The following is a 27,736-nucleotide window of genomic DNA, read 5'->3' as shown; positions in this document are numbered from 1 at the left end:
GGAGCAGGGGTCGGCCTCAGGAAGGCCCAAGGTCAGAATATTAGGAACAAAGTCTCACAAGGTCTGTTCTTTATTTATTTTTGTATTTGTGTTTCTATTTGTTGAGTTTATTTCAAATGTATCGCTTTAAAAGTAATGTAAAAGCCATCAGATAGACGTGCAACAAAATATATCGATATTTACCCAAAAATAGAATCATGTTTTGGGTTGAGATCGCATCATTATTTCTGGCATTAAATTATTGACATTTGTTTTTTAATATTTGCTTTTCTTTATTATATTTCTTTATTATTTTTCATTATTCGGTTTAAAGCATTTCTCCAGTGTTCAGCAGTAATTTATTCCTATAATTTACGTTTTTCCTAAATAGTTCTCAGCTTACACAAAAAAAAGGAAAAACTGTGTTCTTGTGTTTTGTTGTTCCACTGAGGATTTATTTTTTGTAAATTTAGAGAAAATGTGAAAGAATTGATATTTTCTATATACTTTTCTCAAGTCTGGTTAACTGAACGAAAAAATTAAATAAATACATATCAGTAACTATTTTAAGTACTATCACACATACCGATAGTGTGTGCGTGTGTGCAACATCTGGAGCCCGTCTCCTCTCAGGTGGGCTCCACTGTAATTAGCCAGGTGAAGCGCCGTTAAAAGCAAGGTGACTTGTCATTACGGTCTAACGCGGACCTTCAGCCTTTCTGGCGTGTGTGTGCGTACATTTTACAAGCAGCTCACGTCTTGGATGCGTTCGATTATTCAGGGGTGCCCAATAAAATGAAATGAGGTGATTTCAAGATGCGGGGAATCGGCCCTTGTTTCCCTAGCAACCGACGCCGCACTTGGGATTTCAGATGCTGCTCCTCCACCCCAAAAATCGCTTCGGGCTCGTAAAAAAAAAAAAAAAAAAGAAATAAATAAAAAAATGCAAATGAGGGGAGAAAAGATGAAAGAGAAAAGTTTTTTCTACTTTGAGAAAAAGTAAAAAGTGGGCGAGACGATCGGCGCGGCTCGCGTGGGACTTTTGAGAGAAGTTTAAGGAGAACTTTGAAAGCCTTGAATTTGTATGAAACGTCCTTCAGATCCTGTCACCGATGGGCGGCTCGCCGAAAGTAATTTGCAAGCAATGTTTTAGCGTTCTTTGGAGTTTCTCGTTTTTGTTTTTATTAATCATAGCCATTTGATCTTGAGTATCTTTTCATAACTGTGTTACATCATTGTGGCTGACCTTTGTGCGGCTTAGCCTTCATTAGTATTAGCAAACGCGGCTAATTTGATTTGTTTAAGAGGCGGGGGTTCGCGACTCGCAGAAATGAAAGCGTGCGCGCTTAGAATTCCAATCTGCTATAAAAGGCAAGTTGACCTCTGCCGGGGTGGCTCGCTAACGTCCCCCCCGCACACAACAAAAGGCGGCGCCGGTAGAACAGGTGAACTTTGGGCTTTTGTGAAGCGTGACTGAGGACGCAGAAGAAGGAGGAAGGCCATGTTTTCTGATCTTGACGGATTAGGTTGTTGTGTGGGTGTGTGTGTGGGGGGTCTTTCTTTCTTTCAACATTTTACCAGAAAAATGCAAATGTCCGTAAACTGTATTCTGGTTGTCTTACTCACTAATAACGGTAACGTCTCCGTCATCTCCCCCCAAAAGTGGATTCTCGGAATGTGTTTGTTGCTTAGACAGGATGCAGTCAACAAAGTGATTAACCTCCACTCCAGTAGAGGGTGACATTTTATTAGAAAAGTTAAGAGTCTGCTTCATTGTAAAAAAAGATTTTCAAAAATGTTTGTCAACCTTATTAGTGCAATAGTTTACCGGAAAAAGTCACGTTTTGGGCTCAAAAAAAGGACATTTCACCTCCATTGCTTAAACGAGCTGCATTAGATGATCAAACGGGAAGAGACAAAAAATAATGACCATTCCAGTTGACGACACTTAACCATAAACAAGTTGCCCGCCTTACTTGTAAGCAAAGGAGGACGTTCAAACTCGTACGAGCTGCAGTGCAGTTTCTTCACGCTAAAGAGAAATCCTTTTTGAAATGTCGTGTTTGAAAAAGCTGTCAAAACAGAACACAACAGCTGCATCGGACATGACGAGTCAAGTCGACTCAACCGGCGGCCATGTTGGCACAGCACCGAACGGTTTCACATGACTTTGCGTCTTTTGCTCAGAGTTTATTTGCCGCCTCGCCGAGTTGCTGCAGGTAATAGCAAAGCGTGCATGAGCGGTGGCAACGCAAGTGGCACTAACACACAAAGTGCCCCCCCCCTCGCCCACCTCCTTTCCTGCCACCACTTCATCCCTGGTTTTCAAAAGCGGCGGCGGATGTTCAAACGCTTCCCACGTGAACTCGCCGGATTTTCCCGCTTTCATCTCCTCGGTTGCGAGGCCGTCGCCTTCGTTTACAGGCTCAAATTATTCCCCACGGGACTTAAAAGACACCCCATGGTGTTTTTCATCAAAGAGCCCAAGCTTGATGAGAATCTTGAGGAAGAATTTTGTTTGAGCTATTTCACAACAAGCAGCAATTTGTCAACTAATGAAGAGCCCGGCTTTTTTCCGCATAACGCTAACAAACAATACAAGTTGTCGTAGAGAAACGAGCCACCAAAACAAACCAAATAACTCGAACTCGGGCGATATGGATTTTTTTGAGGCTGATGCCAGTTTCGATATTGGACAACCTGATAACCGTTGAATGGGCCGTTTGGGGAGAAGGCCACTCCATCATTGAGTCACGTGTTTGTGTGGGTGCGCGCGCGTGGGATGTTTGGTGCACTCGATTGATTCTCACGGAGTGCCAAAGAGCCCAGCTTGTTTACATATTTAACATAACTGGTGCACTCAGTAGCCGGCGGGGGCTCAACCAAGTCTCTCGGCTGATGTGTTGTGTCGTCGCCGTGGCAACTGGACTCTGATAAGTCCACGAGTAGCCATGTTGAAAGATGACGTTGACGCTGGAAAATAACAACGGATGCAAATGTGCCGCAGTCTCTGCTTGGTTGCATCTTGACCTCAGTCTCGCCTGGCATCAAATGTCTGACTAAATAGGCATAGGGAATAACAACACGGTTTTTGCTGAATTATGCCTTCGGTCTCAAAACGGGGTCACGTTGATCATCGGCGGTTGCGAGAAATCACAGCTAGCGAGGAAACAGCCTTGTTGTGCGCTAACTCTGGACATCGCATTCCGCAGTCCCTGCTTGGAGTTTCTGATTTCGCCGTGGCGTCGTCTCATGTTCACGCTTTTTCCGGTGCTAAAAAAAAAAGCAGTTTCCTGCATGGGGTCCACAAATAGTCATGTGGAGTATCGAGTTGTCAAAAATGTGGACAATTGCCTTCTGCCTCCACATTGCCGCCTTCATATTCCATTCCAAAATCAAAATAGCTGCCGGCGGCGCTTGCAGCTGTTTCTTGCTGCTCAAATAATCCGGCGCGGTTAGCGGGGCGTCACTAAATATGGACGCCGCTGTCATAGGGTCACAGGAGCAATGACTGGCCGCGCAGCAAGAGATGCTGAAGAGCTACTGGACACATTTTATAGAGAGCTGAAGAGGGCAAAGGTTGCACCCGAGCGGAACGACATGTTGGCCAAAAGTTGTCATAAGTTCTGCCTGAAAGGTGCCGATCCAAAATAGGCAAGTGAGGTATTTAGCAGTGGGGAAGTTTAAGAGAAGTAGGATCAGCAAAGTCCACTTCTGGTCTTTTGCACAACCTCATCGCACTTGTGCCGGAGGTCATTAGAAGCCCCACCACACATACACACACACCTCCACGCCTTTCTTGGTGGACACTAATGCATTCTCATTTGTTCCTGCCTTGAAAAAAAAAAAGTCCTTCCTCCTTCTCATTGTTTCCTCACTCAGCACTTGTCTGATTTACTGCAAGCTCACTGGCACTGGTGTTGCGTTACCAAAGCGTTGTGCAAGTGCACGCACACACGTGCGCACACAGTTAAAAAAAATAAAAAATAAAATTGAAATCAATACATGTCACTCAATATTAAAATGGTGGACTAGTTTCTACATTTGAATGGTTGAAAACGTTAAAAAAATGAAAGTGACTTTCATTCTATTGAACAATTAACGTAACAATTAAAGCTGTCTGTCCGCTCGTAAAAATCGCCCACCCGCAAATGTTTAGTTACTGAAAAATTGAGGCATGCAAATGTTTTCCTTAATAAATGGGAGTAATGACAAAATTGATGAGCATAATTGTGATTATCTTCTTGCACGCTTCTGCATCATAGCAGAGTCGGCGCGTTCCGTCTAATTCGAGCCCATCCGGTCTCGGCCGAGGTCGTCTTTGAGCGCCACTCGAATTAAATGTCGAGCTGCTCCGGATGCGTTAATGCATTTTTGGCTCGTCATCACAAACACGTTGAAACAGAAGTCGAGCCTCAGGAGGGACGCATCGTCTTTAATGTGTGAGCCTGCGCCTGCGCGTCCATCTTTAAATGTCCCCATGTCAATGTGTGTATTTAATCCTTTTCCCGCTCTCTTATGAAGAATCTCATCCACGATAATCACCAACTTGGATCTTCTACTCAAATCTCAGTTTCAAAGAAACTGAACGCTGCCATCTACAGGGATCTGTTAGTCATTACAGCAATTCACAACGCCACAAGTGCTATAAAAACAAGCCCCGGGAGTATTTAAATAGTGTTTTCGGAAGAGGTGGTCTGAAGTGAGAAGCCCCGCCCACTTGGGAGGCGAGATCTTTAGATTCGACAAAGGAACCATTTCAGAAGGGAAGTCAATTACGTTGAGTGGTGCTTGAAGGAAGGATGGCATCGTTGAATGCGACGCCTCACAAGACCCAGCGGCAGCGGCAGCAACAGCAGGGCTGTGCATTATTAAAAAGCTAGGGGGGACGCCAGGGTCCCCTTGAACGCAACGTGTGCCGCCAGAAAAAAAAAAAAAGTCACTTGAAAGGCTCCCTGTGCAAATGAATTATGAAGCCTTTGTTTTGTTAGCCTTAAAAGCTAAACGCTAGCAGCTGTTTGTCAGATGAGTCGCCCTGCGGAGCGAGCCGGCACGTTTTCGGAGAGGCGGGCCCCAAGCCAGTCCAAACACGACATCATCTTATCGAAATGGCTCCAAATGTGTTTTGGCACTGAGGAGCCATCCGACATTAAATTCCATCTGTCATTCCTTGATTTTCTCCAACGTGTTTGACTTGAGTGTTGTCTGAGCAGTGCTTCTTCTTCTTGGATCTGGTGCAGGTCCTTTCTGTTTTTTCCAGGTGACCTCGGTAAGGTGGCTTAGCTATTTGTATCGACGATGCGGCGTCGCCCCCCCCCCCCAAAGCGTCCTTTTGAGCGGGCTTGTCTCGCGTGTCTATTTGTGTCTTAAATGGGTTAGCGTGGCTCCCAGTGAAGCGCGCCGGTATTAATACACTTGGTCGGACCACGCCAGCAGATGTTTCTCCACGATAGTGTCTGAATTAATCATCTCGCTTTTCTAGTCTATTTATGGGGCGGGAACTTTTTCTTCTTTGTCGTTCTCCTTGGAGGATGACCTCCAGCCACGCTCGGATGATCTCGAGGCTTGATGTTGACGCTTTGTACCGTCTATCCAGCCCAGACGGGTTGCCAGGGGCAGGAAGTTAACATGGCGAGAACAAAGTTTTGAAATGTATTATTATTATTTTTTTTTATTATTATTATATACTTTATTATTCTTTTTCATTTTGGCCTTTTCTGCAAGTGAATGAGCCGTGATACTCAACAGCTCTCCAAGAAGGGGAACGAAATGGACCCTGGACGACGTTTAATCAGCGCAACCCGACTACGGGTCCCACAATCTAATTGGGCACAAGCTGCGAATGACCGTTAACACCGGCTCTCGCCACGGGTCAAGAAATAGCGGCTCGCTGCTCCGTGTTTGTGGTTAACTCGTGGGTCAACGCCATTTTGCAGCAGGGAAAGCAATCGGAACACCGTGTTCCGAGCCGATTGACTTTCTCGAGCCTTTACCCGCCGTTAGCTGCAACGCTCATTTGAGGCGTGAGCGGTGGCCATTTTATTATCGACCTCGGGACCTCGTTATAAAATCCGACGGCTTCCGTCCGTCTCTTTGATGGCATCGTGGTCCAGGGTTCATTCCACCGATTCTTGTACATGATGAAAATGAAGACATTATAACCCAAATCGTTGACCATCAAATTGGACCTGAGATTCTGTTGAATTGAACCAAGTGGGCTAAAAATAATCCTTAATCCTAACCTTTCTTCTCAGCTCTAGCTCCCAACCCTCCCCCCCCTTATGTCACCCGTGGCTAAACGCTTAGCGTAAAACTGCGAGCGAGCGGTTACGATTGCAACCTGGTCTCGACAGACTCGGCTTCCCTCAAGGGTCAATTAATCGTGGAAATGAGCCGGCAGAGAGGAAGCTCACGTGATATGTTCTATTTCTGTGCACGCTGTTTGGGGGTCAACATCTGGGCACACATATGTTACATGTCACGCCAAGATCCAAACGGCGAATGTTTCCCCCGTTGGTCGATTTGAGCCCATTATTGGGACATTATTATTGCCCATTTTTCAGACCACCACCGTCGCAAATTCTGGCTGTCGTGAGGGAGCGTTATCGATCAGGCGGCAAAATTAAAATTTAAGATTGCAAAGTGATTTATGAATATTGACCGTTCAGGTTTGCGGCTCGGGCTCAGCGTTGATGAGCTATCGCTACGTGGCAGCATCAAGGCGTCAGGCTCTCCTTTTATTTCTTGGTATAATGTTGAGTTTTTCAAGTATAACTATCAGATGATTTTTTTGCTTGTTTCACGAAAGTTTACATTTTCTTTCATTCTTTTTCTTCATTTCTTTGAAATATTTAGCACATATTTCAATATTCATGTTTTTAGTAGTTTTGAGAATAATATATACAGTGTAGCCTTAAAGTCTTTGGGAAAAAAATTCAAATAGTCATATGTCGTTTTCCTGCCGCGTTTTTAACGAGCGTTCTTCTCTTGTTGTCTTTTCCGACAGGATAAGTCGCGGTGGCGCCCGCAGGGGTGCCGGGAGTGCACATGCCATGACAAGGTGGTCATCTGTGCGCCCGTCCAATGCGCCAACCCGCAGTGCGACTTTCAAAAGGTACGGTGGCCATTTTGGGACAGCCCCCAAAATAGAAATGATTCACGCTGAAAGTACAAAGGATGCCTAGTGACGAGCTTAACGTAGACTTGACACGGTCCGTCCTCAAGAACTTAAGCTGACAGTTTAAAGCTCATTATCATATTTTTCTAACCCTTCATTTATTCATTCTGTAAAGGAAAATGTTTTTAAATTGTATAGATATCTTTTCTGAAAATATTCTAATAGCATGTCATTACATTTTGAGTTGTGTGTTTAAATCTTATATAGTTATCACTAATTTGCGGCAACAATTTCCCACTTGGAATAATTGGACAGCAAAAGGAAAAGGCCATGAGGCCATTTTTTTTTTTTCTTCGCAATCGTGTTTTCGCTGAATTGACGCATCGACGTCTAACCAAACGGACGTCCAAACAAATGCCATCACGGTCCCCCGATTTGGTTTTACAAAAGGGCGAGCGCTTGAGGATCGCCGCCGAGGGATGCTGCCCAGAGTGCGTCTCCGCCGTTGAGGGACGGTGCAGCTACCAGGGCCTCACATACGCAGTGCGTGCCGCCGACACGCCGTGACCTCCGTCGGCACCTTTTGACATGCGTTTCTTTTTTTCTCAGCACGACACAGAGTGGAGCCCCTCGCCGTGCACGTTGTGCGAGTGCTCCGCAGGCGAGGCGTCTTGCCGCCCCCGCCGCTGCCCCGCCCTCACTTGTCCCGACGACCGCCGACCTTTCACCCCGGCAGGAGAATGCTGTCCCGAGTGCGCTGGCGACGGAGGTGAGCTGAGCAGGCAAACTCAACAAATTCTGATTTCATTCTTTTTTCCAAAGCATCAAAACAACAGACTTGACGTATATATATATGCGAGCGGTGAGCTGCTTTGTACAAATGTGGCACTCTCACAGGAGTGCGGCAATTTGCGCTCAAAATAGCAGCTTGGAAGACGTCAACAACAGCAACGTTTGATATTTACCTTTCTTTTCATCTGGCATCCATCGTTTGCATGTCAAACAGCTTTGCGCGTCTTTGTCGGGATGAATCATCAGCACTTTGTCCAACACGTTTGTGTTGTTGTTTTCTTCTGTAAAGATTGCTCGAGAACATTTCAATGGCGTGTGACTCACGCGTAAACAATTTCCTGGCGTCTATCGCGAATGGTGTCTTTTGACTTTTGGAGACTTTTTGGGTGGGTCTATTCATGAATCCCTGTGTGTTGTTAAGTGAAACAGGCTTCAGTTTTTTTTTTTTAAATCTTGGTAGCACCTGCTGACATTGACACAATGACCCGAAAATGGTTGCTTCAAATCACAATTTCAAAACTTTTTGAGCACGGCCGCCTCTTGAAACTCTTTTATGAGAACCGGCATTTCGTATTTATAAAAGAAACTGGTTTCTGGGACTCAATTTTCAAACCATTAGAATGATGGCCAAACTCTGCTTCCAAATGAGCAGGGCCTCTTGGGACGTTTTTATAGTTCTACTCGTGGCCGACATACCTACCAAATACCAGGTTGACAAGTGAAACCGCTTTTCGAAACTTTGAAAAAAGTTGAAGGCAAATTGCTAATGAACATAAAAGCAAAATAGCCGACTTTTTTTTGTCTTCTCGGGCCCGGTTACGGACACGTTCTATTCATGTTATGCATGCCCGTTGATTCTTTTGCTGCAGCTGACGGCGCATGTGTGCGTGTGTGTCTGTGTGTGTGTGTGTGTCAGAGTCTTGCTCCTGGGAAGGTTCCCAGTACAGGGACGGTGAGGAGTGGCGTCCCAGCCGGTGTTCCAGATGCGTTTGCCACAGCGGGGATGTCCGATGCTCGGTGGCCGAGTGTCCGCCGGTGGCCTGCGAAGCTGTGAGCCGCCGTCGCCCCTTTCGCACGTTGCTGTCCAACGACGGTTGCCGTCGTTGCGCGGTGCAGCTGCAAGAAAAGTGCAGCGCATCTCCCAGTTTGCGTTAACGGAAAAAAAAAATGCATGTTGTCCCCTCAGAATGAAAACTTGGTGATCCCGCCTGGTCAATGCTGTCCTCAGTGCCTCTCCAATCCATGCTTGTCTGCTGGGAAGCAGTACCAGGTCATGTCACTTCATTAGGAACACCTCAATAGGAGACTCTAACTAGTGTGTGTGTTTACAGCATGGCGAGCAGTGGCAAAAGGACGCCTGCACTACGTGTGTTTGCGAGCGGGGTCAGTCTAAATGTCACGCACACACTTGCCAGACGGTCAACTGCGATAGGGTGAGTTTGCACACGGTGTTTGCTCAAACAAATAAATGTGCACACACATTCGGATAACCGGGTGTTTCATACCTGTGGTCAGGGGGCTATTTGCGGCCTGCGGGATAATATTTTGAAGCCCTCAACTTGACATGAAAGTCTGTTGTTAGTGCAGCCCCCTGCATCTTTTGCCCGAGCTGTTTTTTTTTTTTTTTCCCTTCGATGCAAAATGGACGGGAAAAAAATATCCTGACACCCATGTCTTTTTCAAAACCTCCCGGAAAGCTTGGCAAAAACAAAAAACAAAAAAACACAACCAAGTTCAAGAAAAACAGGAGACAGAACGTGGCAGGTACACACACCGAATTGTTCAGATTGTCGGCTGGAACGTATTAGTTAGTAAGTGATGGCATATTAAATTGATGAAATTGACACACTTGGCCATGATAAACTGAAATGTTCGAAAGAGCGACTGAAACACACACACATATAGAGACACTTGGATAGAGGCGTACGCATTGACATTCAGCACTGAGCACGTCCTCGTACATTTGGATGCGCACAGAGATTGTGCAAAGAGATTGCGATGCAAGACCTTGTGGAATTGTTTCTGTCTGACACGCACAGGCTCACACGCAACAGTTGACATTTCATTTGTAGTGGTAAGCAATTTAGTCTGTATCGGCATCTCGTTAGGAAGTCATAGAAACGCACGCGCGCAATCAAATGTAATAAAAAGATGCAATTACACCAGAGAGACACTTTTATATTTTGTCACATATAACCACTGACAAAGTCATATCCAGGGCGAATTTTATTCATTCAGAATTCCTGAATTTATTCAGTGGAAACGGCTGTGTCCAGACTTGAGAATTGCAAGACAGCTCGAGTTTGGAAATGTATCAAAACATTGCCTCCCTCATACTATATAGACTCGTCAGTGAGTTCATTGACTAGTTAGTTAGTTAGTTAGTTAGTAAATCAATCAGTCAGTTAGTTAGTTAGTTAGTTAGTCAGTCAGCCAGCTAGTTAATTAGTTAGTTAATTAGTTAGTTAGTTAGTTAGTTAGTTAGTTAGTTAGTTAGTTAGTAAATCAGTCAGTCAGTTAGTTAGTTTGTCAGCTGGTCAGCTAGTCAGCTAGTTAGTTAGTTAGTTAGTTAGTTAGTTAGTTAGTTAGTTAGTTAGTTAGTTAGTTAGTTAGTTAGTTAAACTCTATTATTGGTTTATCACTCAGGCAGTCAGTTAGTTGTTTGGGTCATTTAGTTGATTGGTTAGTCAGTAGGGTCAGTTGGTTAGTTAGCTAATTTGGTTGGTTGGTTGGTTGCTTGGTTGGGTGATCAGTTAGTTTGTCAGAGGGTTGGTTCATTGGATGCACAGTTTGCTGGTTGCTGGGCAGAATACACCTCGTTTACTTGATGGACTATCTTCAAAGAATAAGCTTCAAGAGTTCCAACTCTGTTCCTGTTGCCATCTCACTCATCCGAAACCAACAAGGTAGAAGAAGCTCCGGGTTAGAAGAAAACGCGGGCCTTTAATCATGTCCTCTGAGGTGGAACATGTGAAAATATCCTCCGGGATGGATGATGGAGATCAGAGGCGGGGCTGCGCCACAAACAAGCTCACTCGCCCCGCCGGCCGGTTGCCCAACCAAACACCCACCCACCCGGCTGGCTGCTGTTAATCAAAATTCACAACGTGGACCCATCATGCAGCATGCGCAGCAACTTCAATCTCACTTTCTTCTTTCCGGTGCCGCGACAGCCGCAATTGTCATCCATCAAAGCGTGCGATGAGTAGCTGAGGAAATGTTCTAATCATGTCACGCAACTCACGTGTCTGGCCACTGCCGTGGCGCCGCACTTCAGGCATGTCAAGAGAGAGAGAAAAAAAAAAGCACAAGACAAGACGAATCATTGTAAATGTGTGAAAACCTGTCGTCGCAATTAAAAATAAAACGTCGATGTGAACGCACCGATGTTTACTGACAGGAGTGCAAATGGCAATCTGGGAACTAATAGCACGCAACTGCCATTTTGGCGGGTATACTCAAAAGGGAATTTTCTTTCGGCAGGGTCAGACCAAAGTGAGGCGCGCGGGCCAGTGCTGCGAGGAGTGCGCCGCCGCCCGCGAGAGCTGCCTGTACCGGGGTCTAGTGCGTTACCACGGCGACATGTGGAACGACGACGGCTGCGAATTTTGCACGTGCACCCGGGCTCAAGTCGTCTGCCGCAAGGCCGAGTGCGCCCGCCTCCAATGCCCGCAGGTAAATGCACTTTCGGGTTTTGTACTTCCCACCGACGTTGGTGTCTCTTTTGGATGCATTCCCATGGACGCCAAAAAGATTAATTGTGTCGAGTGCACACCGCCTCCATTTGGATCACAGTCTGTCGCTTGGGTAATTATTTTCTTGATAAGTTGGACGTTATTCACTTGGCCCGTCGGTTGCTTTGATTTTTATTTTGCTTTTTTTATAGCTTAGTTAGGTAAATGTTCCAGAGCAGAGGTGTCCAATTGGCCAATTGCAGCCTTGCGGGCCGTAGATTGGATTTTTAATTGGCCCGCAAGAAGACCGGCGTCAAAGCGCACCTCAGAGAAGGAACAAACTTTGTCATGCGTTTTTTTTTTCATCCTCATGTGCACATCTCTGCTCAAATATCGAATCTTCCATATTGGTCTTTGCCATGATCCAGTATGTGGCTGCAGCGGGAGGACGGACGAACGAGGAATCATTTGCACTTAAACGCTTGGCCGCTTCCACTTTGGCTAATTGACTCGGCCAAAGTGACACAAATGGAGAGACTGGATGAAACTGGCGTGTGTGTATGTGTGTGTGTTTGTCTGCATGTGTGTGAGCGTCCTGGGCGGGCAGCGGGCGAAGAAATCAGCAACAGTGGCAAATGAAGACGACATTTAGCATCATTAAAGAGCCGAGCAAGGAAAAATAAACGTAGCTTTGGACACAGAAGGGAAAGTGTTTGTGTTTGCCAGCAAAAGCTTGGCCCAATGTTTTTGTCAAGTTAATGTTTATTCGTTTAGCTCTCATAAAACAGACTGTGTTGATTAAAGGAAAGCTTTACAAAACTTATTTTTGTTCATTTCCTTGCTTATGTGCAATTTGGGCTCCAAAAGTCCAAAGCGATTATTTATTGTACTTTTCTAAATATCTTTTGGCTTTCAGAATTTTTTTTTAAATTTTTTTCAATATTTTGATGTTTTCCTACTTCTGTGATGAAAATATGTCAAATATTAACAGTGTGCTTGGGACCTAGCTTAAAACAGCTAGCTTTTCCACCCAAAGAGGGAGGTCGACTGGATTGAAGATCAAGTTGCCTTGCACATCTTTCTCAACATTTGATTTTGTGTCTTTTGTAGGGATCGGAGCCGGTTCGCCCTCCGGGAACGTGCTGCCCGCAGTGCTCCTCGCACAAAACGTCCTGTTTGCACCGAGGACAGTCGTACAAGGTCAAAGAACAAGTATTGCGCGGGAACCATCTTGCATACTCTGCTCGCTGTCTCTCCTAGACCAAACTTTTTTCCTTCAAAAGTATTATCGATTTTCACCTTCCTCATTAAGGTAAGGTTAGACGTGTAAAAAAAAAAGGCAGAATGCAAAGCTGGGCATTTTTTTCCCCCTTGTCCAACTTTGCAGGAAAGGTCAGCCAAGGCTCAAAGCGAAAGGAACGCTTATCTTTTTTTCCAGTCGCTTCTTTTTCCAACGCCTCCCTGGAGAAATCCATCCTGCCGGTCTAAACAAATCATGTAGTGCGTACTCATGGCTCACTTCAGTGCTCACGCATCCATCTGCGGGCCTGACAAGACACTTTGGATTTGTTTTTTTTTTTACTCGCCTCTGTGAGTTTTTCTCACTGGTTCGTCAAGTGCCAGCATGTTTTATTAGAACATCCTAAAATCGGGCCTGGTCTGTCCTCAGGAGACCTCGCAGACTTTCCTTACTGGGGCTTCAAATGCATTTTGTTGCTAAACCAATGGAGTTAGGTAATCAGTTAGTTAGTAGCTGTCTAGCGGTTATAAAGGTCTACCGTGTTCCTCTCGGTGAAAGGCTTTTTTTCTACAAAAATGTTGAATCGACCTATTGTCGCCTCAGGACTCGGATCGCTGGACCGATGGCAGCTGCCGCGAGTGCGAGTGCCGCGACGGCCAGGTGACGTGTTACCTGCCATCCTGCCCGACGTGCCCACCAGGCACCTTGGTTGTCGCCCTGGAGGGACAGTGCTGCCCCCGCTGTCATCAAGGTGAATTGCACGTGTGTGCGTGTGTGTGTCACAAAGGATTATGTGTCAAGTTGCCTTTGGCAGCTAAAGGTTTCTCCTCCGTGGACGTGTTGTTATGCAAATGAGCAGCCGTGATGAATAACGACGAGGTCGGTGCCGTTACAGTTAATCGCGGCGCGCCAAAATCCAGGGCAACTTTCCAGCACGAGTCCCGGGACTAGGCCGACTTAACATATTTGCTGTTTGCGCAGTAAATGTGCTGATTCTCTCCGTCGACAACAAGACTCAAGCAGGTCATTCGAAGGCAATTCGAGGTTTAGGAGGCACCCGCACACAACGTTGAGATGGCTTTTGAATCACAGAAAGAAAAACATCAAGTTCCTTGTATGTGTGGTTGGGGGGGGGCGTCAGTCCCCATTAGAAGAGAAAAAAAAATCTTTTCATTTCTTTATCAGGCGCAACGCTGGAATGCTTTGAATATTCGGAGTGTGTGCGCGCGTGCACCTGCTTTGAGCGCTTTCCAAAAAAAGCGTAAATAACCTTAGTGAGTGAAGGGTATGCGTGAGAGAGAGCCGAGCAAAGAGCTGGCGGGATAAATAAAAGGACGTTGTCGATGCGGGAGATAAAACGCGCACAAAAAGACAATTGTCCTTGACGAGTTATGAGGAGGGGCCCAACCAGGCTCCAGTGTCGAGCTCAAGTTAGCGCATCCCGCTAACGCTCTCCAAAAGTTCGGCAAATGAACATTTACGGAGCGGTACATTTGAGGTTCAGGTTTCAAGTCATGGTTTCAAATGAGGCTTTCAAAGTGAGGCATTCCAAGCCACATTGTAATCCCGTCACTCAAATGTTGGCTCAAAGTCATCGTTAGGATTTCAGATTTGAGTTTAAGACGGGCTTTTAAATCGGTGTTTTAAATCCAATTGGGGTTTGATAAATCCCGTGTAATCGGGGTGTTTGGCTTTTCAAAGTCTGCTTTTTGAGTTTGAAGGCCACATTCTAAAATTGCTGCGTTGATGATTAGCCATCAGTCTTGCGGCAAAAAACAAATAACGCGCCAACATATAAACAGCGTGCGACCTTTCCCCTTGTCGTTCATCACGTCGCGACATCACACCGCTTTTTCTCTCCCGCCGCTGTCGCATCACTTCAGGCTTCATTTCCGTGCCACTCTTTCAATTTTATCCAACAGACCGAACGGATGATAAACAAATGCGACACAGAGAAAGACCAAAACAACCAATGTGGCTCACTTCTTTTTTCTCTTCCTCTAAATGACCAAACAGTAACTTAGCACTTAGCAAACCTCGCTAACGACATAGCGCCCGGTAACTGTTTTCTGATAATAGCCTAGCAAGGTTCTAGCGTGTTGCTATGTTCGAGTAACGCGCTAGCACGTGCTAGCATTCATCTACATGTCGGTCGGTGGCCATGGTTGTTTTGTTTGATCAATGGAATTCCGCACGATGTAGGATCGGCCTTTCAATTTGTGAGCATTTTTAGCTGTGTGCATGTCCCAATCTGCTTAAATGCTACGGAACATTTACATTCTAAAATGATCAATAGGTTGGAAGGATTGATTTTTTTGTTTTAACTTATTTTGCAGTTCCGTGCGACGCAGACTGTCACTCATGTTCCGGGACGCCGGATCACTGTGACAGCTGTACGGACCCGAAGGCCCTCCTCCATCTCGGCCGCTGTTTGTCCGTCTGTCCTGAGGGTTTCTTCCCCGACGGCCTCGAGTGTGCAGGTATTGCCCGACTTTGCTGCCTCATTCCAGATTCTGTGAAATGAATTTTTATTGGACCTAAAGTTTCACTCTGATGCACTTTACATTCTTGTTTTGTTTTGAAAGAAATTCTCAGTCAAAACATAAAAAACTAGCAAGAAAGGAACTTGTGGGACCGCATATGTGCTACGTCCCCACATTGACGACCGTGGCGTATTTTTCTTCCTGGCACCTCACCCAACAGCTCACTTGACTTTTATGACCCATTAGGCCATAAATGGCGTCGCCATAAAAGCTATGGGATGAGAGACGGCGGAGCAAATGAGAAAACGAGCCGCTAATGTTTGCGATAATAACGTGATTTAGCCGCAAACGCTCTCCACGCGTACTTGACTTTAACGACGACGTTACGATGATCGTTTGCGGCGACTGATTTTTGCCATGGTGTCACCGTGACACGTTTGGACAAGTGTTAACATTTTTAATAGATTTGATTAAGTTGCGCAAAGATGAATCTATTTCTTTTCTTTTTACGTTTACATACGGCTTGTATGTCTCAAGAGTTTGTATTTTTGGATAGACAGGTAAATCACAATGACAGAAATCAGGACAGATCAATATTTCTCGCCTATTACAATTGTATTAGTGACAAAGCAACAATAAAATAATCATTAGATTGTTTAGGTATTCAAATTTTTTGATTTTCCTACCGCAACGCATTGCAGTAAAAAAAATCAAATACAATGACAGCAGAGAAAAAAAATCACAGGAGCTTTTTTGCTCTTCATTGTTTTTCCTTCGACTTGTCTTGTTTCCGCTCGATGTTATTCGTATCATCCGACTGCGCCGGGGTTCATCTCGGGCCACCTGATTAGGTTCTCGTCGGCTTGCGCTTTTCTCATGTAAGCAGAATCTCTCTTTTTCCTCACGAAACTTGTTAGAGAATAAATGTCACCTCTGAAATAGTGCAACTACACTTCGGCTGGCGGCAGGAAAGGGAAGAAAAATTTGGATCAATAAAAAGGTGAGCTTTGTTGACTACTAAATTTCCAATGTGGCTGCGGGCTGCACTCGCTGGCGCAGATAAAGTCGATGGAAAGACGATTTAAATACATCGTAAAAGACCGAAGTTTAAAGATGAGATGCACAAGTTTTTACGGCCGTCTGCCGTATAATTTAATAATAAGAAATAATATTTTTTTGATTATTTTTCAATTTATACTTCATGGAGTTTTAAATCATTTAGTTTACAGGTATTATATTTTAGTGGTGTTTATATAAAATAATAACACGAAAATGTATTTTTTAATGTGATATATAAACAACCCAAAAGCCAAAGAATAACAGAACGGTGAGCAGTTTCTCCTTGAAGCTCGCTGAGCTGAGATCTGGCCCTCCTCCCACGTGACGTTCGTCAACGTGGCTTCATCGGGCATCGTCAAGTTGCCACTTTTGTCTTTGCAGCTTGCCCTTGGTCCTGCGCCACGTGCAGCAGCAGGTGGTCCTGCCGCTCGTGCCTGCCGCAGCGCCCCCTGCTGAGCGCCGACGGTGACCGCTGCCTGGCAACCTGTCCCGCCGGCACCTACCTGGACAACGGCCCAAAACAATGCCGACGTAAGTTCCCTTTCCGATTTCTCCTTCCACTGGCTCGGAATCTCGACGTGAAGCGTGCTTGGATGAGTCACCTCAGCTCGCTGCGACTTGTTTGCTTTGCATCGATTGCTTATTGATTCGTCCGGCCGTAATTTATTGAACCTGGGGCTTTTTTATTTGGCCGCAGCTTAGCAACAACTTTCAAATGGAAAAGGCAGGAGGTGAGAGCATCCGACATCGCGGTGCTTTGATGCTGACCTATGGGCACCATAAAGTGCTTTGACGCAGAGTGCTTCCATTTCGCTGAGCTTTAATGCCGACCGTTTACATTTCAATTTCAGCAAGCTGTCTCAAGGCAGCCGATGCCGGAGATTTAGCCGCGATCACCGAGTCTGACCCGCCGAATGTGTGACTGCGCAAAAGTGCGCCAGCCATGGCGGCACTTACCCACTTGGCACAGGCCGAGAAGTGAGCGTATTTAATAATGCAGCACAATCTAATGTTGGATGACTTAGCGGCATGAAATATTATTGCTTGAATTCCCACACTGAACCTCGGGGAACGCAAGAGTGAAATTCCAGCGCCGCATGATGGATCTGCTTTATAACCTCGGCAGAAGGAGGCGGCAAGAGAGGCGCGAGACTCGTTCGCTCTCATGCCGGCCCCCATTAATCAGGCAATCCGCCTCGGAGGTCCGCTCGTACCCTCCAGCCAGGGGCGATAAGTAAAAGCCGGCCGAGGAGGATGACCACAAGCCCCCGCGGGTGTGCTAAGATGCTAACCCGCGCTGAACGGCCTGGGCTGCCGCCACTTTGCAAGTAAACACGGGAAGGCCGTATTTCACAGCGTAATGAGCATCGTCGATGGAGAAAAGCCTCACGTTGCCGTGGCGACGCGTCCCGCCTTGTCCTGTCTTGCAGCGCTGTGTGTGTGTGCGGGAGGATGCGTCTGGAAAGGTTCCCAGCAGATTGTAGCTTATCTTGGCTGTGGAGCAAGACCACCGTGAAAAACAATGACGCTCTCGTGGAAGACCCCCCACGGTGCGGTTGTGTCGGAGGCTCACACTTTTTACCGCTACTGCACGTAAACAATGTTGGCATGTTAATGATGCGTCACCTTGGAGACGCTCTTGTTCTTGGGACAAGTGATTCTTCAGTCAAGTCTGCTTCTGGCCAGGTAGACCAGCAACACATTAAATTGCCCGGAGTCTACCCGGCAACAGCATTTAGGAGACGCAAACAGGAAGACAAAAATTTAAATAAAAAAAAAAAGAAGGAACATAAAATTGTCCATCAGCGGTAGATCCACAAAAAAGTCTCAAGAAGCCGTGCTGTGAAAAACAATGCCTTGACGCCACTCAACAAACAAAATAGAAAAATAGCTTTAAAAAAAATGGCTCATACAATTTGAAAAGCAAGAATAATGTGATGACGTTTCCTGTTGCCGGGATTATGCCACCCGAAAAAGGCAAAACACGCCTTTTGTCGTTTGTTTAGGTTGCATCATGTAAAATCAACAGTTCTGTCAGGAAAAGAAAAATCCCAGTTATTAATATTATTGTGGTTTGATTCTGATCCTTTTTTCCAAAGCTGCTTTGTCTGTGCTCGCTTTAATAGGCCGAGCGCTGATCTTATTAGGAGAGATTCAGCTTTGGTGGGTTGTGGTAGTAGTCGTAGTAGTGGTGTGTAGGGCAGGGGGGGTCATGGAGGAGGGGGAGGAGCGCCAGGGGTCTAATCCTGCATCCTCGCCTCATCCCGGATAATTTGGTGGGTGGGCTTTGGGCCTACTCCGATTCCACATGCTGATAACGTTTTGGATTCCATCTGCACAGGAAAAATAAATTGCTTTCCCTGCAGAAGGCCAAGGTAAAGGATGCCTAATCCCACTCGCGGATGGCGAGTGTGTACACGCACACGCTCGTAAATAATACATTGTAATATTCCATTCGAGCTCACGTGCCCCCGTGTGCCCACATTTCGTGCCATCATCGCATTTTGACATAGGGCGGAGGCAAGAAAGTTTCACAAATTGGTGTCACCTGTCGGCTCCTGTGAGTCGAGTTCGTAGTAAGGGTTTGCCCAAATACCAGAACCCGAAACCCTAGTTTGAAACTCTAACCCTAGTTTGAAAACCCGTAGAGACACTAGACCAAGTTTGAAACCCTAAACCTACTTTGAAACCCTACAGTCAAACCCTAACCCGAGTTTAAACCCTACTTCGAAACCTTAACCCTAGTTTTAAAACCTACGTTGAAACCCGAAGCCTTGTTTTAAATCCTACTTTGAAACCCTAACCCGAGTTTGAAACCCTAGTTCAAACGAAAGCGTTATGAGAAGAGCCACGTTAGTGCACCGAAGAAACGAGGATGAGGATGAGGAGGGAGAACAGCCGGAGATGGAGATTAAAAATTGAAGAGGGAAATCAACAAATGAAAACAGCCCGAAGAGAAAAGAAAGCGAGACCTTAGCGCACGCTGCCACCTAGAGAAATTGCGACTCCGACGAGGAGTGGGGTGGAAGAGAGAGAAAGGCCAGGACACCCGTGAGAATAATAACAACGACATGACAACATTTCTCATCATGTTCTCATATTTTCCTCATGCTCACTTTCTCATTTCTCATGCGTGAGGCTGTCATCTTTCACCCCATCCAAATTATGCAACAACTTCACATGGTATTGAATTTGCGTGAAGGAAGTCATTGTCTTTTTCCCCACCAGCTTGTTCCGAGTCATGCTCCGAGTGCGTGGGTGCCAGTCCGCGGGAGTGCTCCGCGTGTTCCGACCCGGCCGCCTTGCTCAAAGATGGCGAGTGCGTTCCCGACTGCGGCGAGGCTTTCTACATTCAAGATGGCGTTTGTCAAGGTAAGTGTGGTTCAACTTGTCGTCTGCACACCCGCAACTACCTACTAAAGCAAGCTAGCACCCCTGCTTTTTCTTACTAAAAGAAGCGAACGCGCCCGCTACTTCCTGCTAAAGCAAGCGAACGCGCCCGCTACTACCTGTTAAAGCAAGTTAGCGCACCCGCTACTTCCTGCTAAACCAAGTTCCCGCGCTCGGTACTCCCTGCTAAATGAAGCGAACGCGCTCGCTACTACTTGCTATCCGAAGCTAACACGACAGACAGAAACATCATGTCATGATTTCGATGCACAGTTTTCAATATGACACCCAGGAATTAGACTGTACCAAGTATGATTCTCCGCAATGGTTTATCAGTTCGTGTCGTAACATTTGACTTCACAAAGTACAAACCCAAAACAAGCTATTCATTTGTGAAACTTCTTTACAATTCAAGTCATACTCTCAAAAAAATGTTCATTGTTCGTGGCAGAGCGCGGGTACGAAAGCTGCTCGGCGTCCCCGTGGAGTCGATGTCGCTAAAATCAACAAATATAGAAATATACAACATAGTCAGCGCTCCTTCAAGTTGCCAAAAACAAACGCAAGCATTAGCTGGAACTCTTTGTGGCGCTAATGAGGATGGCGGATATGAATATGGATGCGTTTCTATTCGGAGGCTTCCCTGCGGGGGACGAGCTAAAGGATGCCGCTTCGCTCTCTCGTGATCGGCCCTCGGATGTGTGGTTAGTTAGTCGATTGCTAAACGAGGTTGTTTGTTAATCAGTTGGAAAGTTAGGGAGGCAGTGTAAGATTTGGATGATTTTGAAACATTTCAGTCCGTTGAGGGCGACGACTCCAGTGTAGCTGCTGTCCGGAAAACTCTTTGCTTTGCATTCAGAACTTCACAAGCGCTGTGAATGTGCGTCTAAGCGTCCAACCCAAGGATCACTTGACCGGACGGCGCTAAAAATGTCATAAGCCCGCCTTGTTGATTTGTCGTCGCCGGGGCCTCCGGGCGAGGCCACGTCCGCTTCAACTCTCGGCTCCTATGAAAACTTCACTTGCGCATTTGTTCTTGCATTGAACGTGGGTCTTTGATGTCTTTGATGCAGCCTGCCACCCGTCGTGCGCCTCCTGCTTCCCCGACAAGGCCGACTGCGCCAGCTGTCCGCCGGGCGGCGCGTTGCACGCCGGCAAATGCGTGTCGGCGTGCCCCGCTCAACACTACGCCGACCTCGCCGGCAGGTGCAGAGGTGAGGCCCTACGTCTGCACCAAAAGTATTGGGACACCTCAATTGTTTGTCCAAATGAAAAAAGTATGATGATAAAATGGTCATGTTTGATGCCTGTGTTCACTTTTTACACAATCCATTTATTGTCACATTTTTTGTCTTGTATAAATAATAAATATTAACTACATATATTAATATATATTATATTTATATAATAGAATATATATATTAAATATTAAATAAATATTAAATAAGGCTATCTTTTGTGCATTCATATCCAACGGTTGTGTTCCAGGCTGCCACAGCTCGTGCACGTCGTGCTGGGGTCCGTCGGCGTCTCAGTGCACAGCGTGCTCCCGGGAGCTCCTCCTCCTCCAGGGCCAGTGTGTGGAGGCGTGCGGCGAGGGCCTGTACCCTCACGACCACGCATGCCACAGTAAGCACTCCCGTTCTTTCCGGCCATCGTGCCAACATGTAACATGGCTCGCTTTGCGTGGGCGCAGACTGTCACCCGTCGTGCCGCGGCTGCGTGGGCCCTTTGGCTTCGGACTGCTTGCGCTGCCTCAAAGCCGCCGAGGTGCTGGTCCTGCAGTCCCGTGAGCTTCAACCGGCACGCGGGGTCTGCGCGGCGACCTGTCCGGCCAACACCTACGCGGACCACCAGCGCACTTGCACAGGTAACACGCAATAGCTCGTACCGGTAGGAATCGCTCGATCGAGTCATTTGGGTCGTTCAGTTCATTTGGCTGACAGGCGCCAGTTTCTCAGGTAGTTAACGGACTGGCGAACAAGCTCGTCAGTCAGTTACTTGACAAGGTAGTTTGTCAGTCGGTCAAATGGTACAAAGGAAGTCTGGTGGACTGCAATGTTGCCGTTGACTCGCACGCAATTTGCCTACAGAAAGGCCGACTTTTTCACACCGAACGGCTCACCGTGCGTCTGGGCTTGTCAGTCTCAAATTGTTCTTTGTAATGGGCTCATTTAGAAGGTACTTTTCGTGCACCCACACACAAGCCTTTCCTGCCAGCCTTTTTTCCTCCAACACATTCAGAAGGATGACAAGAAGGAGGGCCGAGTGATGCCTTTTGTCTGTCCACTAAGTGACGGTGTGAAATTGTATCCACTTAGCAGCAATCTCCATCGTTGAGGGTCATCCAGCGTTCAGCGGCACACTTTTTGGCAGTTGACTCGGTCTTTGAAAGTCACCCCACGTTCAGCAGGACACTTTTTGATGGCTTTGCTTGTTTTTTTTTCTTCTTCTTTTTAACGCCCGCTTTGACTCATTGGTTTTGTGTCTGCACCCAGTGGAAGGATAAAGTGGAACTTTGTAGTTCCAATCTTTTTTGCTGGTTAGCGGGAGATGAACAAGACTTTGGTGTTTACGGAAATGTGCCTGTTCGGCAAATTGTTATTGATGTTTCCAGAAAGTGCATTTGTTGCAGCGCGTGTGTGTGTCTGTGTGTGTGTGTGCCGCCGTAATGATTGCAAATGGATGGGCAGCGTTTGGCTTTGTTGGCCTTGCTTCGTGTCAGCGGCCTCGTAGGACAAACGGCGTGCCGGCGTGGCCTCGACCTGACTTGTTGTGGTTTATGAACAAGCATAAAAGTCCTTCAACGGTGATGGAGGCAAGCCAAAGCGCCTAAATGACGGATGGCCTTCACATCAGTTCATCAAAGACTAAATTACATTTAATATTTATGAGGCTTGATGTTTGGTAAGGTCTGTTTGAACCTAATTGTTTTTACGGAAAAATACGTTAAGGTCATGGAAGACAAAAGTCTTTGAAAACAGCTTGATGATGTTTATAAAAACTTTGATTAGATTTATGGAATTGCCATTGCCGACAAAAAATGTCTGAGTTTTACAAAAACATGCTGAAGAAACTCGTTAGGGGGGGGGGTCATTGTAAACGGAATTGATTTGGATGTTTTGAAATGTTCACCCATCGACCGAAGACTAAAAGAGCGTCTTTGATATTTATTATACATTTTGTTTGATTTGTGTGTCTGGCTGTCGGCACATGCGTGTGCGCCTGTGCGCGTTTGCGTTCTCCTCCTCCACTGCCCCGAAGCTATGTGCAGAGACGATGCTTGAACAAGCACACCAGACTGTCAGACTCCAGCATCTACGCATACACAAACACGTGTACGCACACGCGCACACACTGCCGGAGATGACAAGTAACCACAGAGCGGAAATTCCAGGCTACAAGTCCCACTTGTCTCTTGTCGGAGACAAAGAAATCCATGTATGTCTTAATTATTGTTAACATTGACACACACACACTTCCTGATCACCGTCTTTGATGTTTACAAAATTGTGCAGTTTCGTTTCATCGAAATTCTTTAAATGTTTCCCGATGTTAAAACAACAACATTACTGGTTTTATTGAAGACTCAATTTTGTTGACGCTTGCAAAAGGTGCCTCTGGTGTATTGAAGACTCGTGTCTTTGATGTTTACAAAACACCGAGGTCTTTGAAGATCAACGTCTGCATATGTTACGGAATTCTAAATTGTTTGATATTTACAAGACATACATTTCATGAAAGACAAACTTGTCTTTGATTTCCTTGTCTTTGATGTTGACAAAATGTTGCCAGAAGACAAAATTGCGGATTCTCAAGTTTTTTGAAGACTTACTTGTCTTTGATGTTGCCGATCAACTTACCCCCGCGTATACAAACGTAGGCTCTGCTGTGTCGCCTAACAAATCCAAACCAGGGGCGCCCGCCTCGATCCCAAACTCAATGCATCATTGCCGCAAAACCAGCCTCATCGACTGGCCAAATTTGTTCCGAATCAGCAGAAAAGTGAGTAATGAAACGGATCGTGTGCAAGAGGGCGCGCTTGATAATGTACTGCGTCAAGCCGGAGGATGCGGCTATTAATCAATACGCGCTCCAACTTTCCTCATCGCACCGAGGAATGCGTGCACGTGCATCGTTTACACAACGACTCAAATCGATCTCGCCTTGTTCTTTCTTCCAGAATGTCACACGTCCTGCCGGCACTGCTCAGGACCTTCAGCGGACAACTGCACGTCGTGTCCTATGCCGGCCAGTCTGCACGAAGGACAATGCGTGCACGCCTGCCCGCTAGGCTTCTTCCTACAGGACGGCCAGTGTCAAGGTCATTGGTTTTGCGAGACCGGATGAGCTGTGGTGGTTGTTGTCACTGGCTAGAGAAACGTTAGCTCGAAGCTCTCAGTTTGATTGTTTGTTGGAAATGATCGTTCTTCTCATGATGATGTTGTGAGGGTTCTAAATTTGCCTTTGCTGCTTTCAGGCTGCCACCCATCTTGCCAAACGTGTTCGGGCGCCTCCCAGGCCGACTGCACCTCCTGCCCCCCGCTGGCCGACCTGCAAGCGGGACACTGCCGGACCAGCTGCCCGGAGGGCCGCTTCGTCCACGCCTCCACGGCCCGCTGCCTCGGTGAGCTCGTTGTCAGTCTTTAGCGCTGAGACTGACAGCTTTTGCTAATACTACGAGATAACAAGACTCTCAGTCATGTATTCTTTCTCCTCTGCCAAGACTGACAATGCAAAATAGGACACAAGCAAAATTCGACAGTTTAAACATAAACACCGTGGCTCGTTTAGAATGTCGTGACAGTACGTTTTTGCAGTCCGGTGTGCAAGAAGTGTAATTCCACAGTTGATCACTAGATGGCAGCACGTTGTTTTGTTTGACAACATTTGAAAGCATTTCAAGCTCAGCCTAGTTTTTTCCCCCCTGATGTTTATGGAAAGTCATCAATCCTACATGGATATGTGCCTTCGAATGATTTTCAGGATGAATATTTCTGGCTATTGTGAGATGTTATGTTCGTTAGGTGGGTGTTTGAGAGAACTCCTACTTAAGTACAGATTAAGCGGACTTTTAGTACCTCGGAAAACAATCCTGTGTTAAATGAAATGAAAATGTCCCCTCCTGCCGCTGTTGTCGTTGACATCTTCGCTGGGTGAAAAAAATGACTTTTTAACGATTAGGACCGCTTGCTGAAGATGGAAAACATTCTGAGGAGCATTGAGACAATGATGGAGGAGGGTAAGAAGATGCACCGGTGGCTGCAGGCAGACTTTTAATTACACTTTCTGATGACGCGCGCTGTTCTCGCTCGGTTAAGCGGTGCGCCTGCGCAGATTTACGAACACACTCTCGCACGTCAGGAGATCGGGCCCGGGGTCAAGTCCAGCTAAAGCGTTGCTTAATAAAAGATGCCTTGTGGGCTCATAAAAGTACAGCAGTCATTATTTCTCCGACGCCTTCACCTTCACACGCCACTGGCTCATACACACACACACACACACACACACACACACAGACACACACACTGTCTGTCTTTGTCTTTCTGTCTATATATCCAGCTCGCTTGAGTTGTGTAACTAGCTAGCTAACTAGCTACACAACGGAACAGAACGGGTTTCTAAGATAACATTTCAGATGAATCAGGGTACGAAGTTCTGGTTTGAAGACAGCGTGGGGGGTTTAAAACTTGGTTTAGCATTTCGAATTAGGTTTTCAAAACCTAATTAGGTTCCAAATCAGGTTTTGAAACGAAGGTTAGTTCTGTTAACTTGATGGTCCTAATTTGTTTAAGATGGTCTGATGTGATTTGTTGCCAGAGTGCAGCCCCGATTGCCAGCGGTGCACGGCCGACCTTCAGACGGGCGTCGGCAGTGTTTGCCTGTGGTGCAAAGGAGCCGGCAACGGCGCCTTGTTGCTAGGCGACCACTGCGTCCCCAGCTGTCCACAGGACCACTACAGCTGGCACGGAGCCTGCCTGCGTAAGAACTTCCTGGAATTGAAAAATCGGATATCGCGGGAGCGGGTTCTTTTCTGGGACTAATCTGAATTTTCTCCGGAAGATGTTACTTCTTGCTTGACTTTGTCGTGTAAGAATCCCATTTTATTCCCCAGGATGTCACCAGTCATGTGAGGCGTGCAGTGGGGCGGGGCCTCTTGCCTGCACTTCCTGTCACGCCCCCAGCGTTTTGCTGCCCTCCGGGGAGTGCGCCCTCCGGTGCCCAATGGGTTATTACAGAAATGACCGCAGGGTCTGCGAAGGTCAGTCCAAACAACCAAACGGCAATTTTGTTCGGTGACCACAATTTGTCCCTCCACCAGACATTTGTACATGTAATACTGTTTATCAAAAAAAAAAAAAAAAAAAAAAAGGAGCACATGCAGGAATTTCTGGAAAGTCCTCCTTGTAAAAAACCCCAAAAACTTTAATCTTGTAAAATTGCTCCCCCCAAAAAAGATAGATACTTTTTTTTTTGGCTTTTATCCATTTTTTTTAATTGTGTGATTCCCAAGTACCAAATTGTAAGCGTCCTGCTGTGGTTGACAGCGTGCCAGCAGCAGTGCCTGACCTGCGAAGAGGCGGACACCTGTACTTCCTGCCACGACCCGGCCAAGGTGCTGCTGTTCGGCGAGTGCCGCTACGAAAGCTGTGCCCAGCAGTACTACCTCAACAGCACCACGCGCTCCTGCACAGGTATCTGCGAGCGGACCAGCCAAACCTTTCCAACAACTTTTTGTCCATGAGACATAAACGGAAGTGGACTGTGCAGAGTGCGACTGGAGCTGCAACGCGTGCCGCGGGCCGCTGCGCACCGACTGCCTGCAGTGCATGGACGGCGACGTGCTATGGGACGGTGTCTGCGCCCACGGCTGCCCGCCGGGGTTCTACCAGGATGGAGACGGATGCCTCGGTAAGCGTGCGAACTGCATCCCGTCGACCAAAATTCCACGCGGGAGGTCTTTTATTTGCGTCCGTTTGCAGGCTGCGATGACAACTGCGAGGAGTGCAGCGGTCCCGGGCGGTGCCTGCGATGCCGGCCCCCTCACGTCACGCTGCGAGGTCAATGCGTGCTCCAGTGCGGCAGGAACTACTTCCTGGACGCCGCCACGCACTCCTGCCAGCGTAAGACTGCTTGCGTAACGGACGAGACGTCGTCAACCGAGGTTTGACGTTTTGCTTTTTCAGCGTGCTCCACCGACTGCGTGCTGTGCGACGGAGTGGGACGTTGCCGAGCTTGCGGACAGCAGAGTTATCTCATGGAGGGATACTGCACCCCCGATTGTGGACATGGTTACTTCGCCCATCGGAATAGAACCTGCCACGGTAACGACTTTTTTTTTTTTGATACCGACATTAGTTTGTCATTTGAGGATCCTACGAAATGGGCCAAATTCACTTCTAAAATGTTGTCTCCATACCAGGAGGATGGATTCTGTTGTGTTTTGTACAGCATTGGGTTCTTGAGCCTTCTTTTTTTTTTTTTTTTTGTGGGGCTACATTTTGATAAATTTGCCTACCAAATTTCATGTCGCGAAGTCTGACAGGCTTCAATGGCCAAATTTTCCAAAACGTTCTGGGGAGTCCATGCATAAAGGTAATCCTAAAAATGACCGTTTTTTTTTTTGTTTCTTGAGACTTTTTGGTGGGTCTACCCTTGACAGACGTTCCTACCAGATTTCATGTGAAACAAGTGAAGAGTTTGTCTTTGACACATGGAACAGCCCCTCCCACACCAAAATGACCGATTCCCTGAACCTTTAGACAGGTTCTCGAGACGTTTCGGTGGGTCTACTTGTGATGAATGCCTAGCAATTTTTTGGAGGCCAATTTAAAGTGGTTTCAACAGATGAATCTCTCCAAACTCGCTTTTTGTAAATGGCCCCAACATGTTCCTGTGTATTTTTGGGCTTTATTTCATGAGACATTTTCTGTCTGGACTCACGCCAGACAAGGCTACCAAATTTCATATTATTAAGCAAAAAGGCCTCGGGGGCCCAATT

At 46.6% G+C, this 27,736-nt stretch overlaps 1 protein-coding gene across 1 annotated transcript in view; it reads left to right on the top strand.

Annotated features, from left to right (window-relative positions):
- fras1 (Fraser extracellular matrix complex subunit 1) overlaps positions 1-27,736 on the top strand; it is a 59,629-nt gene that overhangs the window by 9,910 nt on the left and 21,983 nt on the right. Inside the window, exons 3-25 of the mRNA XM_088375529.1 lie at positions 6,986-7,093; positions 7,547-7,639; positions 7,706-7,865; positions 8,805-8,938; positions 9,075-9,158; positions 9,220-9,321; positions 11,372-11,563; positions 12,673-12,762; positions 13,406-13,553; positions 15,139-15,282; positions 16,726-16,875; positions 19,573-19,716; positions 20,808-20,948; positions 21,223-21,363; positions 21,431-21,604; positions 23,918-24,058; positions 24,215-24,361; positions 25,555-25,716; positions 25,850-25,996; positions 26,283-26,429; positions 26,506-26,646; positions 26,718-26,858; positions 26,922-27,059. Of these exons, the coding sequence (XP_088231655.1) occupies positions 6,986-7,093; positions 7,547-7,639; positions 7,706-7,865; positions 8,805-8,938; positions 9,075-9,158; positions 9,220-9,321; positions 11,372-11,563; positions 12,673-12,762; positions 13,406-13,553; positions 15,139-15,282; positions 16,726-16,875; positions 19,573-19,716; positions 20,808-20,948; positions 21,223-21,363; positions 21,431-21,604; positions 23,918-24,058; positions 24,215-24,361; positions 25,555-25,716; positions 25,850-25,996; positions 26,283-26,429; positions 26,506-26,646; positions 26,718-26,858; positions 26,922-27,059 (3,169 nt within the window). The remainder of the gene's footprint in view (positions 1-6,985; positions 7,094-7,546; positions 7,640-7,705; positions 7,866-8,804; positions 8,939-9,074; positions 9,159-9,219; positions 9,322-11,371; positions 11,564-12,672; positions 12,763-13,405; positions 13,554-15,138; positions 15,283-16,725; positions 16,876-19,572; positions 19,717-20,807; positions 20,949-21,222; positions 21,364-21,430; positions 21,605-23,917; positions 24,059-24,214; positions 24,362-25,554; positions 25,717-25,849; positions 25,997-26,282; positions 26,430-26,505; positions 26,647-26,717; positions 26,859-26,921; positions 27,060-27,736) is intronic.

This window comes from Syngnathus floridae, chromosome 5 (genome assembly GCF_059516105.1).
Source record: "Syngnathus floridae isolate MCC-2025c chromosome 5, RoL_Sflo_1.0, whole genome shotgun sequence".
Classification (NCBI taxonomy): Eukaryota; Metazoa; Chordata; class Actinopteri; order Syngnathiformes; family Syngnathidae; genus Syngnathus; species Syngnathus floridae.
The sequence above is the reverse complement of the archived record's forward strand: the minus strand, read 5'-3'. Positions and strand labels throughout refer to the sequence as shown.